This window comes from Lepidochelys kempii, chromosome 1, assembly GCF_965140285.1.
Source record: "Lepidochelys kempii isolate rLepKem1 chromosome 1, rLepKem1.hap1, whole genome shotgun sequence".
NCBI lineage: Eukaryota > Metazoa > Chordata > Testudines > Cheloniidae > Lepidochelys > Lepidochelys kempii.
Genome location: NC_136380.1, coordinates 28,234,517 through 28,252,997, shown reverse-complemented (window position 1 = coordinate 28,252,997; position 18,481 = coordinate 28,234,517). Strand labels below are relative to the sequence as shown.

At 38.9% G+C, this 18,481-nt stretch overlaps 1 protein-coding gene and 1 non-coding gene across 12 annotated transcripts in view; both read right to left on the bottom strand.

The window, feature by feature from the left end:
- Positions 1–47: 47 nt before the first annotated feature.
- Positions 48–18,481, bottom strand: part of CEP295 (centrosomal protein 295) — a 55,218-nt gene continuing 36,784 nt past the window's right edge. For 7 of the 11 annotated variants that reach the window (XM_073337112.2, XM_073337074.2, XM_073337084.2 and 4 more), the window contains 13 exons: positions 18,137–18,355; positions 16,442–16,551; positions 15,269–15,413; positions 12,552–12,794; positions 11,365–11,519; positions 10,900–11,065; positions 8,446–9,128; positions 7,646–7,819; positions 5,785–5,902; positions 4,747–4,950; positions 3,849–3,948; positions 1,489–1,588; positions 48–463 (listed from right to left, as the gene is read on the bottom strand). In XM_073337112.2, the coding sequence (XP_073193213.1) occupies positions 425–463; positions 1,489–1,588; positions 3,849–3,948; positions 4,747–4,950; positions 5,785–5,902; positions 7,646–7,819; positions 8,446–9,128; positions 10,900–11,065; positions 11,365–11,519; positions 12,552–12,794; positions 15,269–15,413; positions 16,442–16,551; positions 18,137–18,355 (2,456 nt within the window). In that variant the 3' untranslated portion in view covers positions 48–424. Of the gene's footprint in view, positions 464–1,488; positions 1,589–3,848; positions 3,949–4,746; positions 4,951–5,784; positions 5,903–7,645; positions 7,820–8,420; positions 9,129–10,899; positions 11,066–11,364; positions 11,520–12,551; positions 12,795–15,268; positions 15,414–16,441; positions 16,552–18,136; positions 18,356–18,481 lie in introns of those variants that run through there. The other 4 variants (XM_073337064.2, XM_073337118.2, XM_073337126.2 and 1 more) reach the window with 4 other exon arrangements.
- LOC140905645 (small nucleolar RNA U2-19) lies at positions 15,661–15,742 on the bottom strand. Its single transcript, XR_012156891.1, has one exon. It is a non-coding gene; the product is annotated as a small nucleolar RNA U2-19 (small nucleolar RNA).

Genomic DNA, 18,481 nt, shown 5'->3' with positions numbered 1-18,481 from the left:
TTACCTCTGTATCCTATGATTTTCCAATAAATTGACACATGCACAGGTTTCATTACAAAACTTTATTAAAAAGATTCAGCTGACTTCACTTTTAAATGCAGACCATCCTCAATTAAAAAGCCTTTGTACAATCTAGATCTGGTTAATCTGAGTCATAATACAAGCAGAAATGGAGTATAAACTGGAATATGAAATCTAATTAGGCAAGCTTTGGTAGTGGTTATCACTCAAATCTTGGGAACAAACTACTGAGGTTGCTACATTATTTAAATTATGAATTTGACCTATATCAAAGCTCAGTACTTCACAGCCACATAATGATATTGCTTAATGTGACTTTGGCCTTATCATACATTCCTTGGATTGAACTGAGAAAGGAGTCAAGCACTTTTTATTCCCAGAAGTCTCCTAAAGGATCTAGTGTTCAATGTGTCTTTTTGGCTCGTAGTTTTTCCAATGTTTTCTGTAAGTAAAAATAGGTGTTTAAATATCTAGCAGATCGATTTAGATGCGAAGTTCCTAAATCACGGGCTGGCAGTGTTATGAATAGCTAATGCTCAATCGGAAGGGCATCAGCTAAGCGTCAATGTTCTATTGAATACTTGCCACAACAGCAGATTGGTTTATTCAGACAATGAGGTATTCAGTGTTTAAATACATCAGTGTATATTTGGTACCAGGCAACCTTATGTAAATAACAGAACAAGCACAGTAATAATTATATTTCTTAAAGTCATGCAGTGGATGTCCTAACCGCGGCCCTCTGCAGGGAGTTTCTCAGGCTAACCCTACATTTGTTGCAATGAATGGAACAGTGTGCCAACAGTAGCCAGAAGTTTAAATCCTGATACTATGGTTTGGTTTAAATCAAGTGAGCAGTTCCATTTCAAAACCAAAACTCGTGTAACCTCTTAATAGCTAGAAGTGGAACACTTGGACTGTAGAGGCACCAAGCTTTCAAACACTGACTCCTAATTTGGGAGGTTTTCACCGATGCACTCTTTCCAGCAAAGTTACAGGAGGGGAAAAATCAGGATCAGATGATGCTAAATCAGATTTAATTTGTAGGGAAGAGTTTAGATAGTTTTGTTTCTTTCCCACCGTTTTTTGGCCAGCGTTCATAATTTAACTATACACCTTAAAGACTGTAGCTCTCTATTGCTATTTTTCAACCTGGTCTTCATTGAAAAATGCAAAATTTTAGTATGTCAATTTAAAAAATTAGTAGCTGAAAGCCTATAAACACATGTCACATGGCTGTAATTCATCACCATGAGATAGGGTGGTAGAATTTCATCATTACTGCACGAATGGCTCACCACATTTGCTTTAGATGAACTCCAGTTTTTAACAATACGACGTAGATAGCAGTCTCATTAAAAAGGGACTTCACCGACAGCTCAGTGGAATTAGAACTGCTCAGAACAGGCATTAAAATAGAGAAACGCTAGGCCAAGGGGTTTAAGATACTGTACCAGATGCAGTTACCTTTTGAAACTCTTTAGCCTTTTCCCTGTTTTTAGCGTAGGTTTGTTGTCTTGATTTCTCTTCCTTTCTGATTTTCACTTCGGCTAGTTGATTATAAAGTCTGCCAAACAGTAAAAATGTGTATACTTCTTATTAATGGGGGCTCAACTTAAAAATTTAAGTGTTTGTATTACATATACAGGGTTAAACTGGAAACGATTAAAAATGCAACTTTGGTTTACTTCTAGTATGCCAAAAATCCTTATTAGTATTTATATCCAATAAGTTTAATTACCCAGAGTTTTGAGGTTATATTTGTAATTGTTTTACTATATATTATCATCTTGACATTTGACAGAATGTGAGTGGCAATTTTCCCAATGTTTTACTGATCTAAAATCCTGAAGTTAGATTTAAATTGTAAACACATTGGCATGAATAATTATTTTAGCTATAACAACTCAAAGTCACAGAATGGGAAAAAACTGTTTCCTTGGAACTCTGTAGGTCAAAAGTCTTTTCACTAAAGAGTGAAAACACTATTTATACAGCATAATTTATAATTATGGATAGCGAATGAGGTTAGATGCAGCAACACTTAGGCCAAGGTCTCAGCCTAACTTTGCCTGGCATGAGTGTTGTTTTGCCAATTTTTTCCCCTCTTACGTAAATCTGCTTAAGTAATGCTACAGCTGGCTGGGAAAAAGTGATGTTTTGTTCATGCAATGTGTTACATTAGATTTTTGGTAAAAGGAAAAGTTAATTAGTTTAATAAATATACAATCCTGTAATCCTAAAAGTGCCTTTTAGTGGGGAAAAATAAGGACAGGGTGACAACATGAAAACTGTATAAGCAGCCTAGGTTGTGTACATTAAAGCTTGCACATATGTACTGTATGGATTACATTAATGCTGAATGGAGAAAAATTTAATTAATGGATTCTTATACTTGTCTACATTACATATGCAAGTGAAGTTTAGTAGAACCAAACTGGAGAAATACTGGAGCAGACACTGGAGGAATAAGTCTGACCGACCAGACCAGGGATCAGAGGTGGCAATGATCGTCAGAAAATACAGGAGAATTTCCTGGTAGCCCAGAATTTGGTAACTTGGGCCTCTATCTATTTCATCATGTATGTCTGAAGTTTTATAAATAAAGGTGAAAATGATTAAGCCTGAACTGAGTGGACTCAGACTCCTAGATTTTAAGGCCTGAAGAGACCAGCACGATCATCTAGACAGACCTACTGCACCATTGCAGGACACAGAACCTCACCCACCCACTCCTGTAATAGGCCCATATCCCCTGGCTGAGTTACTGAAGTCCTCAAATCTTGATGTAAAAACTTCAAGTTACGGAGAAGCCACCATTTACTCGAGTTCAGGGGTGGGCAAACTTTTTGGCCTGAGGGCCACATCTGAGTGGGGAAATTGCATCCAGGGCCATGAATGTAAGGCTGGGGCAGAGGGTTGGTGTGCAGGGGAGAGAGTGAGGTGTGCAGGAGGGGCTCAGGGGTTGGGGTGGTGGAGGAGTGTGGAGTGTATGAGGGGGCTCAGGGCAGGGGGTTGGGGTACAGGAGGGGTGAGGGTGCAGCAGGGGCCTCAGGGCAGGGAGTTGGGGTGCAGGAGAGGTTTGCAGTGCGGGCTCTAGCCTGGCACCACTTACCTGAAGTGGCAGCGGTGCGCACCGGGGCCAGGGCAGGCTTGCTGCTCCCGGAAGCGGCCAGCACCACATCCCTGCAGACCCCGGGGACGGACACACGGACCACGACCAAGGGCTGCGCATGCTGCCCTCACCTGTGGGTACCTCCCCTGAAGCTCCCATTGGCCACAGTTCCCGTTCCTGGCTGCGGGCGTGTCTGCGTGTGCGTGCCTATGCCTGCAAGAGAGGGCAGCACACGGAGCCCTTGGCCCTCCCCCAGCAGGGGCTGCAGGGACGTGGTGCCACCCACTTCCAGCAGCAGTGTGGGGCCCGCAGTGTCATGGAGGTGGCAATTCCACAGGCTGGATCCGGCCTACGGCCGTAGTTTGCCACCCCTGCTCTAGTTCAAACCAGCAGGTGACCTGTGCCCCACTGCAGAGTAAGGCAAAAAAACCCAAACAAAACAAAACAAAAAAAACCCCCAAAACCAGGGTCTCTGCCAATCTGACCTGGAGAAAAATTCCTTCCCTATCCCAGTTTCCTGCCTTGCACTCCCAACAAAAAGCACAAAATAGTAGTCTCCACAAGCACTCATCTAGTTTAAGTCTAAGGGGCTGAAATAAATGGGAGATCAGAAACCATTGCTAAAATTAAGGTTCTATATTAGTGCAACAGGTATTATTTCAGAAACAAAAGTAGTTTAGTCTAATTTCTACCAACTATATTCACACAATACCTTAAAGTGCGCTGCTGCATTTGAACATCTGCAGACCTTTTGTCCTCTGGAGAGCACACTTTCACTTCCCCCACTTTCTTCAACTGACTGATAACTGCACCTTCGTTTTAAACAAAATATATTTTTTTTACATTTGAAAATGCAACTATGAGGCCAACCCAAAAGTGGGCTCATACAGATCAGTGACAACAACTGTACCAGTGACAACTATATAATCTTTACCAGGACAAGTTTACACCTTTTACAAAATTGAGTGTGTAGTGATTGACAGACAGCAGATAAGCCCTGGCCTCAAAAGGCAGTAAGGTCTGAAACAAAAACAAGAAAGACTAAATCATGTTTCCTATTTTGGAGAAAACACATTTGAAAAGAAACAGGCTGATAGAATGGACTCCATAAGGCAGAATTTTCTCTTTTGAGAGTAAGTCTCCAAATCTCAGCCAAGGACAATAGTAACGATCTTATCTCCTACAGGGAACCACCACCAAGTTGTGAGGCTCTCTTAGTTTTTAGACTATTGTCTATAGCAGGCCACAGAGTTAGCTTGTCATAATGGTGCTAGCTATGCTCCTTATTTCCAGCTTCTAATTCCCATTAAAAGAAGCTAAAAATATGTTACGCTCTCAATACTGCTTTTTTATGTAAGCAATCACGGTTTTTCCAGGGATTTTATGTAACTAAGCTGGTGAAGAGGTGATCCTAGGATTATGAGAGGGTGAGGTATCTCTGAAACGCTCTTAAGATGTGATCCAGGCAGTGAAAAAGTTTGAGAACCCCTGTTACAGAATATTCTGATCTGCAAGAGCAAAGATCCAAAAATAGCAGACTCTATCCTGCTTTATGGAATAATTACTAGAAGAATCCTTAATGCTTTACCCTACTTCCAAATGAAATTTACCAGAAGTAGAAGAATCCTCCTTTGGCATGTTAAATCTTTCAGTCTTGTCCCTTTGAAACAGCTTGGCCTGATGCTTTTCAGAACTTCTCTCTCTATTTTTTATTTCTTCCACTCTTTTAGAGGACTTCTGGATGAAGTTTTTCTTTCTCCTTAAAAATGATTCTTGTAAACTACCTGGTGTGGAAGTGAACTCTAACAACATGACTGTGAAGAAAGAAGGAAGGTCTCAGGACTTTTGATTTTATCGCTGATAGGATAATCACCTGTAGTAACCTATGAATTTAGATAGCTGTCCTAAAACTGAGCTTTACTGTTTTCACGGATTGTATCAAGGTTTGATTTGAGGAGAATTAGGAAATTTACTAAACAAACAGCAATTCAGATTTATGGTTCCTACAGTTATTTTAAAGCTACAGTGCACATATATAGCATTTTGGATTTGCTATACATGTTACTAAATCTTAATACCTTAAAACACACTGTAAACAACAGGGTCCAAATTACAGACATTCTCAAAACACAGAGCAGATCTAGCTTGTCATTTTAAGAAGGCCCCAAAGTGTATTAGGCACCCACTCATGCAGATCCTCAGATCTTTGGTCTGAGAAGCTTACAAATTAATACTAAGGGGCAGGGGACCAACAAGAAATTAGGAAAGATGGAGATCATTACATATTATGCAATAGCTCAGCAAAGCTGGTGGTACATCATGAAGGAGTGAAAGACTATTTTCTAATTAGTAAAAGGGATAGAATGTGAAATGAGAAGAGTTAATAAGCTTCTTGTTGAAGTAAGCCTTCAAGACAGGCAATGTTGAAACAGACTTTTCAATAGGAACAGGCAAATAAAGCTGTTTCCATGGTACGGTGGTATACATTGGACCTGGACCACATCTAGTATGATGCTGTAATGAATGGCGGCATATACTTATATAATTACAAGTCTCCCATAAGTGGAGCTGTATTTTACCAATGTTTTAATATTTCAGAGATTCTCTGTTTCAGTTCTAATGAGTATACTGAAGTTACACATGAGTACCTGCAGATTGACGTAATGGAGACTGATCCTCATTAGGACTCTGAGCTATTGCAGAGTAGTCAGGAAGCGTGAAAACAGAGTAATCTGCTTCTGGGTCTAAAGGTAAAAATTCTCTCCCCTATTGCAAAACAGAAGAATCGATTGGTATAATGTACTTAGAACAGGCTACACATTTTAGTGAAGTAATATTAATGCATCTCCATTATTGTCAAGGAACAAACAATTAAGGAGCCAACAGAAAGATCTTTCATCATTAGCACAGATACAAGAAAAACGTAGTTAGCACACAGCAGCAGGGAATCCAGACTCCTGGCACTAAAAGCCATTTTATAAAAACTTCTCTCAAAACAAAAAAAAAAAAAAATCAGATCCTTACCCATAAAGCCGCTTTTCCCCATCAAGTTCAAACTTCTCATTTTTGCCTCAGGATCCAGTTTTGACCCCACTTACATCTGTTCACTTTTTTTCCTGTTCCATCTCTATTTCTCACACAATTCTGTCTACTTCTATTCTCAGATAAATGTTACTCCCCAATGCTGCCCCAATGTTTACAACAGCCTCCAACTGTCTATTCTCAATTTCTTCCAGGGTCTAATTGCTTCTTAAAAGCTACCTTCATGCACTTGGAGCTCTTCACTGTCACTATGCCCTTTTGCAATTTAATTATTATTCATTTGAATGTGTGTGGTCATCTTCCCAAGATAGCAGCTATGTAAGCATGTTCCTTCATAACACTGGCTGGCATCAACTATATTATAGTCATCCACATAGTCTTGAGAAAAGGTATCTTTGAATAAATTACCCTGTGATCATCCACTGTCAGAATGGTTTAATCCTAACTGGCATTATCTGTAGAGTTTGGAACTGGTCAGGGACAGTTTGTGGACAACATATGAGCATCTGAATAGGGACAGAATGATCTAGGTCAAAGAGAACCACCAAGGAAATGCCTGGAAAATTGGCAGTCCTCAAATGAGGAAATAATCATTCACAACCTGATTTTAAAGTTTTATCATTAGCATCCTCATGGACCTTTCCAGAGCTATTAAAATATCCTGAGGATGGAACAGTTGATGCATGACTCAAGCTAGTGTAACTCTGAGGAAAAGCTATAGTTTATCCACTGAGAAGGAAAAGGGAGGATTGGATAGAGAGAGGCCCCTAAACACTGTCTGAATTTCAGTTCCAGAAGTCTCATTAAAAGTCTACTACAAAATACCCCGAGGCAAGTTTCTTACATTAGAATAAGGAAGCATGCAGTCAGAACTTAAATAGCATACTCACACCCACTGACTTAGTCATTCAGTACCCTAGGGGTTTGGGGACATCATTCATTTAATTTGAGCAAAAAAGACAAAAGGATACTATAATAAAAAAAACTAGTGCAGTAATGCAATGAGCCCATCCTCTTCTGTCTATTCTGAGAACTGCAGATGGCTCTGAAGTGTGCCTCTATGCAATACCTGGATGCCCTTTCTCTAGTAAGGTAATAGGACTTTTGCCTTTCCCACTGAGTCTTCCAGGAATGGGTTATTGTTCTGCCTTAACAACGGGGGACATTTTTGTTCCTCTGACAGTGTGAACTTTGGAGTACTCCATCTCAACTAAGCTGCTGGGGTAAGGCAAAGGACTAAATGAAGGAAGCAGGATGGATTTCAGTTCTCTGCATCAGCCCAACCTACCAGACATGGCACCATCACCAAATGGCGCAAAAATCTGCAAATCTGGAGAACCCAAAACATGCTAATGATTTACAATATTGTATTACATGTTTTAAAATTATGAAGTTTCTTCTTCCTCCTACTAAAGCAAAAAATCTGCAGAACCAGGTTCAAAATGATGAGAGATAATCAAGATTTACCTCAGAACAACTTTTAAGTTCAGACTGACTAGCATATGCCAGGCTATCAAACTTATTTTTTCTTTTTTTCTCTTGGCTAATGTGTTCAGAGTCTGATTCTGCAACACTGATGTCATTTGAGCTTATCAGAGTCAGTTCAGGTTCTTCCATAATACCATGCCCTGACTCGGTCTCCTAGAAAATAGAGAAGACAACATCAAGGTAAAAATCAATATTTCTAGCAACAGCAACATTTGTTAGCCTGTTACAAAGGAAAGAATTATTCAACATACAGATAAAAAGAAAACGTGCCCCAGGCAGTGAAAGAAATACCTCAGGCAAAGTGCTCTTCCCACATTTATTGATGTACTCAGAACGCCTCCAAAGGAGCTCAGTCCAACCTAAATATTTTATTTGCCATTGTACAAAACCTCCTTTCCACCCCTCCTCTAAACCGGAATTCTAGTCACAGCCTGAAAGCTAATTCTTGGCAAACAAAAGTAGCTTTTATTTGATCCTTAAGGGAACAGCATTTATAACAAAGCTTGGTTGTTTTTCTAAATTAACCATTTTAACCGTATCTTCCTTTACCATAATGGCTAGCCTTTTCTCAATTAAAATCTAGACCTAAAATGACCAGGATCAGTATAATTTCAGATTAAATTACACAAATTTTGAGAAGTCTCAAACTAAAACTGTAAAGTGAACTTTGCTAAATTTTCCAATTACAAAAGGTCTAAAATATCATGGAGCAATTGGTTGAAATCTGAATGGCATTTAACTCACTAACAATTACCTTGTGAAACCTTTATTTCACTCACCCAGACTGGCACACGGCTTTGTAAGGAATGTGACCCTGAACATATTGTGAGCACTGAATTAGAATTTTGGTTTTGGGGTATTTCTGGCAAACCACCATTTTGTTGTATAGTTGCTTGCGAAGGGCTGACGGAGATTTCTGAGTCTATTGCTCTAGGCATTCTAGATGACATCTGTACTTCCAGAATGCTTTGTTCTTCCTCCAATATATTTGTACTGCACTGTAAACGGTCACCTTCCACAATCCTATTTGCTTCATTTCCAAGAACTGGAGTTTCAGTAAGCTCCTTGTGCTTATTCAATGTCACAACAGGTAATTCTTCAAAGCACAAGTTCTCTTTTCTCAGTTCCACAACGTCTTTTACTGAATGTTCAGTCAGGAGAGTCTCATTTTCTGTAATCTGTGTTGTAAGTAGCTGATAAAATGAACCCTGTTCTTCCAATGAACTCAGAGTTGGACTCCGCAGGTTTTCCACTGAAGACTGGAGATTAGTATTCTTTATATTTCTCGCCAGCCCCCCATATTGGTCTCCAAAAGGTGAAAAGTAGTTCTCATTCTCTGATTTTTTAATTTTAGAATTTTGTTCAAATACAATGCGAAGACCTGTTGGTGGTTCAGTTCTCTGTCTGTGCTCATTCAGGGTAGATTCCAACTGAAGAGGGTGAAAAGATTCTTCAGAACCTGCTTGAAAAGTCAGACTGTCAGAAAAGTCTAACTACATACAATAGAGTTTACAAAAAGAAGGAAGCCATGGTCTAGAAAGTAGCTATTTATGCATTTAAGAAAAGCATAGTAAAATAGGCAACAATGTTTTAAATATAGTAATTTCATTCCAGTACATAATATTCACATTTATTAAGATATTACAGTGTTTTTTATGTCAATTTGGTGAATTAGAATGAAATTCTAGATAGCCAAATATCCAAATCATAAAAAAACTGAGTATTAATCAGGAAAGTATCTTCATTTAAAAATGTTATTTTACATAAAATAATTTTGGTTTCTTTTAAACACGATCTCTAATAGATTTATATTTCTTGACATAGTAACTTGTCTTTTTCTTTAATGTTTAGGACCACATTCTCTGCTGGTGTAAGCTGGCACAACTACACTGAAGTCAATAGAGCTGCACCAATTTATACCAAGCAGAGAATTTGGCCCTTGGAAGCCACTCTCAATTAGAAAGCCGTAGCATTTCAGGCCTCTCTGACAGTGTCTCTAAAGGAAGCAAAAGAGAAAAAAAATCATTACTGGTACTGTATACAGTAACAGTAGAAAAAAGCACCCAAATCAGAACACAGCCTGTTCTTTCTTATGAAGGCCAATTACAGCAGATGGTTATTCTCACTTGGATTTCCCTTAAGATCTACACATACAAAACCAGTTATACTTAGGAGTCACTTAGATATTACAGCAATGGGATTATATCTATCTAATAAGAGGTTTTGATTCTATTTTTTTTTTAACTGAGAATATTTGGAAGTTAGCAGATAAGCATTCTTTCAAATATACATGTCTCTAAACATGGTGATAAGATACCATTGATAAGCAGGCTCATGTCACACACACACAAATAGACTTTGTGATATGCAGACAACTTTCAAAATATTTCTGTATGGCCAAATCCTGCAAGCCTTAACACAAGCAAAACATCTGTAGTTTTACTTGAGTAAGGGGTCATCCCATGGTGAACAGCAGCAGCAAAAAAATTAAAGTCCACAGGAACAACTCATACTTTGAGATTAGTCATTGCTTTAAAAAAACTTCAGATGACAGACCTAAAATTTGATCTACCTTAAAAGTGCTCATAGTAATGCATGTCACATAATTTTATTTGTTGTATTTTCAGTACATGAAATAATCGGTTTTGGAGAGAGGGAATTTACAAGGATTCAGAAAATAATGATTTAAGCTAAAATTACAAATTTAAATTCTACCCTTAAGTAACTATTATGTCTAGATATTGAGCATCATGCATTCCGCATTTGGATCTCTTCAATACCCAGAGACAGCAAGGTGAGTTACACAGAATGTGTGCCCACACCTTTAAAAAGTGAACAGTGTATTTTTTCCTTTTGTCTGAGAACACTGTATCAGTAAATAAGCAGTATCTATACATTACAGAGTGGCCTGAATATAAAAATTACATATGCTCTCAAAGGAAACATGTACCAAAGTCAACAGTCAATTTTAATAATTGGGAAGGCAAACAACTGGATTGCGTAATTCCTGGGAATATCACCCAACAGCAGAAAAACTAAGGAACCAGGTCTGTGGACACAGTCTTGTTAAACAGCAACGGGGGCACAGAGTAAGAGCTAAGCTATGACATTGCAGAGAAGACAGTGTATACAACAAACAGCTAGCAGTGTCACACTAACTTCAAGAGAACACAATTGCAGGGGACCAAACAACTATAAATGTCCACGTTTAGACATTAAAAACAGATCCATACCCAGAGTAACAGTTTCCTTAATCGACTCCTCTGCTTGTGATGTAGTATTGTTTAGCTTCTTTGTATTAAGGAAAGAATGAAGATTGTAACTTCTCGCTTTCAAGCTAGAGGTTGTGGCTTCAGGAAATACAGATGTGTCTTGACTTTGGATTGAGAAAGCTAAACTCTAGTGGCAGAAGAATCATGGCAAAGAATTTAGTTATTGATCATGGTTAAATATTCTCAGAAATATAATACAAGAGAAAAACTGCAACAGTAATTTTTAATTTTTCTTTCAGATCCATTTCTATCACAAACAGCAAATTATTGTGAAGTGAACTACATTGTCAGTTCTAGATAAAAACACAAAGTTGCCATTATATTTTCTGTAAATGTCAAAAGATTAAGTTTCTAATCACACAACACTGTAACCTTATATAAATTGCATGCCAAAGCATTCCCTTATTTCAAAACTGTGTGTAATACCTTGTTGAAATCCTTGCTGTCTTCAGAAATCCTATGTTGAGAAAGAGATGACGAGATATCAAAGTCAGGACTTGGTTCCAAAGGCTGAAAAGGTGGACGTTGAAAGTTAGGGAAATTTCTTTCTATATCAGAAAAATCGAGTCCAACTGCTGGAGCTTTAAAAAAAAAAAGTGGAAAATTTATTTTTAAAAAATGAAAACCTGGCACCTACACCTCAGGTGCTATAAATGTAATGCATAAGATTTAAAAAGTTTATGAATAGTTTTGCAAGTATTTTGTGTTAAAACAGGCTATTTACATCACTGTCTCTCTGAAGTGATGCATGTGTATACACTACCAATACAGGTTGTGCTGAGTCAATTCAAAGTAAAAACTAAGATTGTTTTAAAGTATTCTGGGACAGTGACAAACTAAAATGCTGAAGCTAAACACTAAGTAAAAAGAAAAGGAGTACTTGTGGCACGTAAGAGACTAACCAATTTATCTGAGCATAAGCTTTCGTGAGCTACAGCTCACTTCATCGGATGCATGTAGTGGAAAATACATGTAGCTCACGAAAGGTTATGCTCAAATAAATCTGTTAGTCTCTAAGGTGCCACAAGTACTCCTTTTCCTTTTGCGGATACAGACTAACATGGTTGCTACTCTGAAACCTGTCAATAAACACTAAGTAGTAATTCATGATCATACTCTCATACTTTCATGCATAGTCTTCTAATTTGAAGGCATAGAGTATTAACAAAAACTTAAAAGGATATATAAATAAATGCTATATAAATTACACCTCATTTTCTTTAAAAGATTTGGTTTAAAATACTAGTATTTACTATTTACCATTAGCTGTACATGTGTGTGTTTTCCACTACAGACGGAGATAAATCCGTGGCAAAAATATCTTGAAACCACCCAATTATCCTACCAGCTGCATATGCACAACTTCCTCTGAAGCCAGTGAAAATTGCACATATGCAACTGACTATATAATTGGGCCTCTGATCTTTTTGGCATTTGGCCACAGGGTGCAGAATATCAGCAGAACAGGGAACATCAACATGTATATTATCTAGTGATTAACAAAATGTAATTAAAGTTTGAATACAGATTAAATGCATGTTCTTGTTAAACTCCTTCTCACAGTATACTTCTAGTTCTTGTATTCAGTCTCCATATTCTAAACAGGTTATTACCATGGAAAGATGTACTGTGTTCAGGTAACCAGTTCAAATCTTTTGTATATTTGTCTATGATCTGCTGAATTTGACTTCTATTAGAGATAAAATTCTCTTCTGCAGGCAGATGAAATTCAGAAACTTCAGAAGAATTCTCTTGCCTCTGCTGAGCAGTGGTAGGTGTTAGAGATGCTAAAGAGTCCCAAGGGCTGCTTGCTGTTTCTCTCAATATCCTATCCTCTGCACTATTTGAAGATAACTCTGGAAGATAAACCATAAGTCTGACACCCAGTTTTTCAAATAAGCCCCTTAAGTGAACTTGTCCGAAAATAAACTTTTGACAGCCTTGAAACAGCGTAAACTGAAGATTTTTAAAAAATGATGGTCTTCTATCACAATTCTCTCCCATACAAAACTTAAAAGTAATTTCTATAAATCTACATTGACAATACCTAATCACATAATGCTTGATGGAGCGTAGCAACTTCAAAGGATGAAGATCTTTACCCTCTCTCTCAGGTACATATGTGGCCCTCAATGCCACAGCATCTGAGTGCCCCACAGTGTTTTAGTGTATCCTTAAACACACATTATGTAGGGCAGAGTTTGCTATTTAAAAAATTTACATAACACGACCGGTTAAAGCGTTAAATATTTTCAGAAATCTTGAATCAGAAGACTATATTCAAAAAGAATAAAGAAAAGTTAGGTCTCATAATGCTAACTCAGTCACACCCATGTGAATAAAGAAAAGGAGGACTTGTGGCACCTTAGAGACAAACACATTTATTTGAGCACAAGCTTTCGTGAGCTGCAGCTTACTTCATCGGATGCATTCAGTGAAAAAAAACCCATGTGAATGTTTCATGTTTACTAACCTGTCATATCTAGAATATTGAGGAAAATATCTGACTTGTATTGTTCAAAGTAACTCAAGACCATGGAATTTCTTCCCAAAATGAGATTTTCCCAGAAAATTATGAACATATAAAAATGAGGAATTAAAATACCATATCAGACCTGATAAAACCATACCTCTAAGGCTTGCTACAAAGTGTATGCTATGAAAAAACATCTGAAGTTTGTGATCACTGTTCAGACAAATTGTCAAGTAATACTGAAACTCACAGATCAGGGTCGGCAACCTTTTAGAAATGGTGTGCAGTCTTCATTTATTCACTTTAATTTAAGGTTTCGCATGCCAATAATACATTTTAACATTTTTAGACTCTATAGACTCATTTTTAGACTCTCTCTCTAAGTCTATATATTATATAACTAAACTATTGTCATATGTAAACAAGGTTTTCAAAATGTTTAAGAAGCTTCATTTAAAATTAAATTAAAATGATGATCTTACACTGCCGGCCCGCTCAGCCCGCTGCTGGCCTCAGGTTCCATTCATCTAGGCCGGCAGCGGGCTGAGCGGGGCCGGCGGCCAGGACCCCAGACCAGCGGCTCAGCCCACTGCCGCTCAGCCCGCTGCCGGTCTCGGGTCCCGGCCCTGTCCACGTAAGAGTAGGTACCTACGTTCTCCCTGGTTCTAGCCATTCTCTTCCTCTCTCTCTGCACTGAGAGGAGGATGGGAGTGCGCTGAGCACAGGGCTGGGGGTTGGGGTGCAGGGTCTGGCCAGCAGCTAGAATGAGGGAGGGGGCTCAGGGTTGGGACAGGAGGTTTGGGTGTGGAGCGCTTACCAGGGCAGCTCCCATTTGCTGTGAGGGGCGCAGGTGGGAATGTGGGGGGGTGTGCGCACACACGGACCTCCTGTTTGGTGCTCAGGGTGGGATGTGGGGGATGCAAGAGTCAGGGCATGAGGTGTGGGGGTGTGTGAGGAGGGTGCCGGAGTCAGGGCATGGGGTGTGGGGGGTGCCGGAGTTAGGGCAGGGGGCTGGGTATGTGTGGGGGGTGCCAGAGTCAGGGCAGGGGGCTGGGGGTGTGGACTGGGGTCGTGGGGGTGCTCCCAGCCCCCTGCCCTGAGTGGCTCACGGCAGGGGGCTGGAAGGGATACCCCGATTCCACCCCCTTCCCCAAGGTCGCCGGAGCAGAGAGCGCACTGGAGCTCCACTTTTCCCTCTCCCCCTCCATAGCCGCAGGGACGGAGAGGAGGGGCAGGAACCCAGCACACTGGGGGAAGAAGCAGGGGGAGGGGGAAGCTTGCCTGCCCTGCAAGGAGAGATCGGGGGGGGGGGGGTGCGGAGAAGAGCGGGCCAGGCAGGATTTTTAATGACATGCTACTGTAGACAGCAGCGTGCCATTAAAAATCAGCTCTCGTGCCCTCTTTGGCACGCGTACTACAGGTTGCCGACCCGTCATAGACAGAGCAAAGACTTACTGTAGAAGAGCAAAGACTTACTGTATGTGCATGTATGAAATGTTAAATTCCTTTTCTGAGCAAACAATTTATAGTTTTCCTTTTTTCAGTTTTGCCAACCTGAAAACCAGAGGTACTTCAAACAGTACTTGTAACTTCAGTTGCCATTTGCCAAAACTAATGTAGTTGTAGTTAACTTGCTAATATATTCAGCTTTCTTGAAAGTCAAATAAAGCTACAACCATAGAACATGCATTCCATTTTATCTATGCTCTATTTCAGAGGGCAACATTAACAAGGCTTAAGTAAAGTTTCACATTAATCAATCTTCTTTCAGAAGAACTCACTAATGTCAAAGTATTAGATTCATTTTCCTTTATAATATTGTAAATAAAATCCAGTTTATAAGAAAAAAACATTTACCAGTGTTAGCACGGCTTAGGTCCAACTTTTCACCGGTTAAAAAACTGCCAGTGGAAATGGTTGTTGAAGACAAATAATCACAGGCTGCCTCTCGTGCACAAGCCTGTGGAGCAAAACTGGCTGTCCATCCTTTAGAAAGTTCTACCTAGGGTCAAGAAACTATAACTATAGCATTGTCTATGAACAAGACAAATTATTTAAAATACAAACACTTAATTTTGAGCTCAGTTCAAGTGTAGGAACCTTCATTATTTGAAGACTCAGGCAAAATAAAGGTTCATCATTGCTCAGTACAAAAATTTCTCACACATGCATGCGTGCGTACACCCCCCCACACACACACACCCCCACACACAGCACACAACCACATTCTCAGGATCCGTTATATTGCTTCCCAGAACTCTATATAGATCATACACCATGTAAACCAGGTGATCTACTGGTGCTCAGATTTGGCTATTCTCATCATAGATCCACTTCAATAATAAAAGAGCAGATCTCAGAGGAACAGAAGTGTAGTATAGGAAAGCCTCCATGTTCATTTTATAGGTGACCTGCAAAGGAAGACTGCTGGGTTTGTGCCTTTTTTGTTTCTTTATGTCATATAAATGGGGCCTGGAAAGGTTTATTTTATTTTTTAGAAATTTCGCTTTGTTTTAAATTGTAAAAATATCAGGGATACAAAGTTCTCTCCCCTGTTTTTGCTGGACAAATCCTTAGGAGATCAGAAAAGCTGGAATAAGTGCTTTCTTAGTCCTGAACTGAAAGGGACAAGATATTTGAATATTTCAAAGATTTTGCTGCTGTCTTTTTTAAAGTGTTAACAAAACAGGTTTAAATTACTTAAAAACCCTTTCATCCATTAGCTGCTCAGAAACTTGTAATATTCACACCACTTCTCCAGTAGTCTATGAAAACTTGCAGGAAATAAAGGGTAAACAAGACCTGAATTTCTACTGAAAAAAGAAGCAGAATTGCATGTGTGTTTTACACATCACAAAGCAACAAAATTATGGTATAAATAACTGCCCCCACAAAACACTTTGCAGGTCACCTTCAAATTCATATTTCAAATAAATAAAAAAGGTTTAGGATATACTAAGACAGTCAACTGAATTTAAGTAGTATAGTTATTTTAAAAGACATGCTATATTAATTTCCAGCATAACTAACCGTACTATCAGGTCTAAATGATGGCTGAGAATCTGTAATTACTCCCCTTCCAATGTCAGCAGCATAAATTGGTAAATCATGACCCATGACAACAGAATCCTTGGGGCTGGCTGTAAATCAAGAACAGGAAACAGATAAAAGTCCAACATTACCAAATTTTGAACACTAGATGGCAACCAGACTTAATCCTGCTGCCTCAGTTCCTATATAACTTGTTGACTTCTGTTCATGTTTACCTCTTCTTTATCGACTATAAAAAAAACTATCTGATCCATTGTGTTACCTCCAGGAACAGCAATTGCACTGGTAAATACAGAGTGCTTCTCCTTAGTTGGCTTTTCTACAATTTACAAATGCGAACGATACATTCTTTTTTGCAAAATATTATCTGAAGAACTTAATCAGTGGGGGAAGTATGCCATCAAAAGTTAGAGAAAGAAAACTGTTACCTAGAACAGTGGTTCTCAATCAGGGGTATGTGTACCCTTAGGGGTACGTAGAGGTCCATCAACTCATCTAGATATTTGTCTAGTTTCACAACAGGCTACATGAAAAGCATTAGCGAAGTCAGTATAAACTAACATTTCAATTTATTTTATAATTATATGGTAAAAATGAGAAAAGCAATTTTTCAGTAATAGTGTACTGTGACACTTTTGTATTATGTCTGATTTTGTAAGCCAGCAGTTTTTAAGTGAGGTGAAACATGGGGGTATGCAAGCCAAATTAGCCTCCTGAAAGAGGTACAGTAGTCTGGAAAGATTGAGAATTATTGACCTATAAGGCCAAGAGCTCCCCCTTTGAGGCAAACTAGAGAATGTACTCTCAGATCTCACCTCCCAATCTCTGAAGTAGAAACACAAAGACTGGTGCAGATAAAGATTGGTGGAGTGATAAATAATGAGGACAGGGCAGTAATACAAAGTGATCTGGATCGCTTGGTAACGTGGGCCCATTTAAACAAAATGTGATTTAATACAGTCAATAATGCCTTTATGGGCAGGTATTTTGGATTAAAGTAGATAGCTAGGTAAAATGAAAATGGATCAGAAAAGGAACAATGTTCAGTTAGCAGTTTTGACTGGGATAACAACGTGGAAGTAAAATCACATCTGGAATAATGCTAGCAGGGTTGTTTGGGATTGGGGGCTGAGCAGATGAACATGGATTGGAGCTTAAGGCTGGAAAATTTAAGGTGTTTATATATAACGTCTAGTTACTATTTTAAACCAAAATACCAAAACCCACAGCTATCTATAAATTGCCTACCCCTTAACACATTCAGATATTTTTTTTAAAAAGTGTCTTTAGTCAGTATTTGTTAAAACCAGAGTTATTCAAAGGAAAATATATGGTTGGCAGGAGTACCAAATTCAGTCCTGAAATCCAGGACCACATGGATGAAAGCATCTAAGACCACAATTACCACCCATACGATAGGTGGTTCGGTTCCTTGAGGAAGTCACCATAATATGGAGGAATAAATCTAAGGGAAACTCCCTAAAATACCATCTATAAAACTGAGTATTACATTTAAATGTATGTAGAGTCAAGCGTGCGTGTGAGAGACACACATGCACACTTCAGACCCACTGTACATCCTCTAACAAATCAGGCCAGACATAGTTAAAGAGCTGTATATTTTACAATGATAAAATAACTACATATACCTTAAAAAAAGATGGATTCTCCCACCTGGCTCACGTGAACTACTAGCATCCACCACCAGTCTTTCATGCCAAGAACTGCTTAGTTGGTTAGTGTATCTTGGGTTCTCATTAGAATCTTGTACTTTGCAGTTTCCTATGGATAAGTCTCTTTCCTCATGAACAGATTCACTGTTGCACATGCCAGACATCAGGTCTTCCACAGATGAAATGAGAGAAGCTTCTCCACCAACGGAATCTGCCTTATCTGAATTTGAAAGAATTTTTACTTACTAGAGATAAGAGGTAATGTTTCATAAAAAGACGTGCTGTGTTGAAACGCGCATTTTGAACTACAGAAATACAGTACTGAATCTGTAAAGTGTTCGATTTC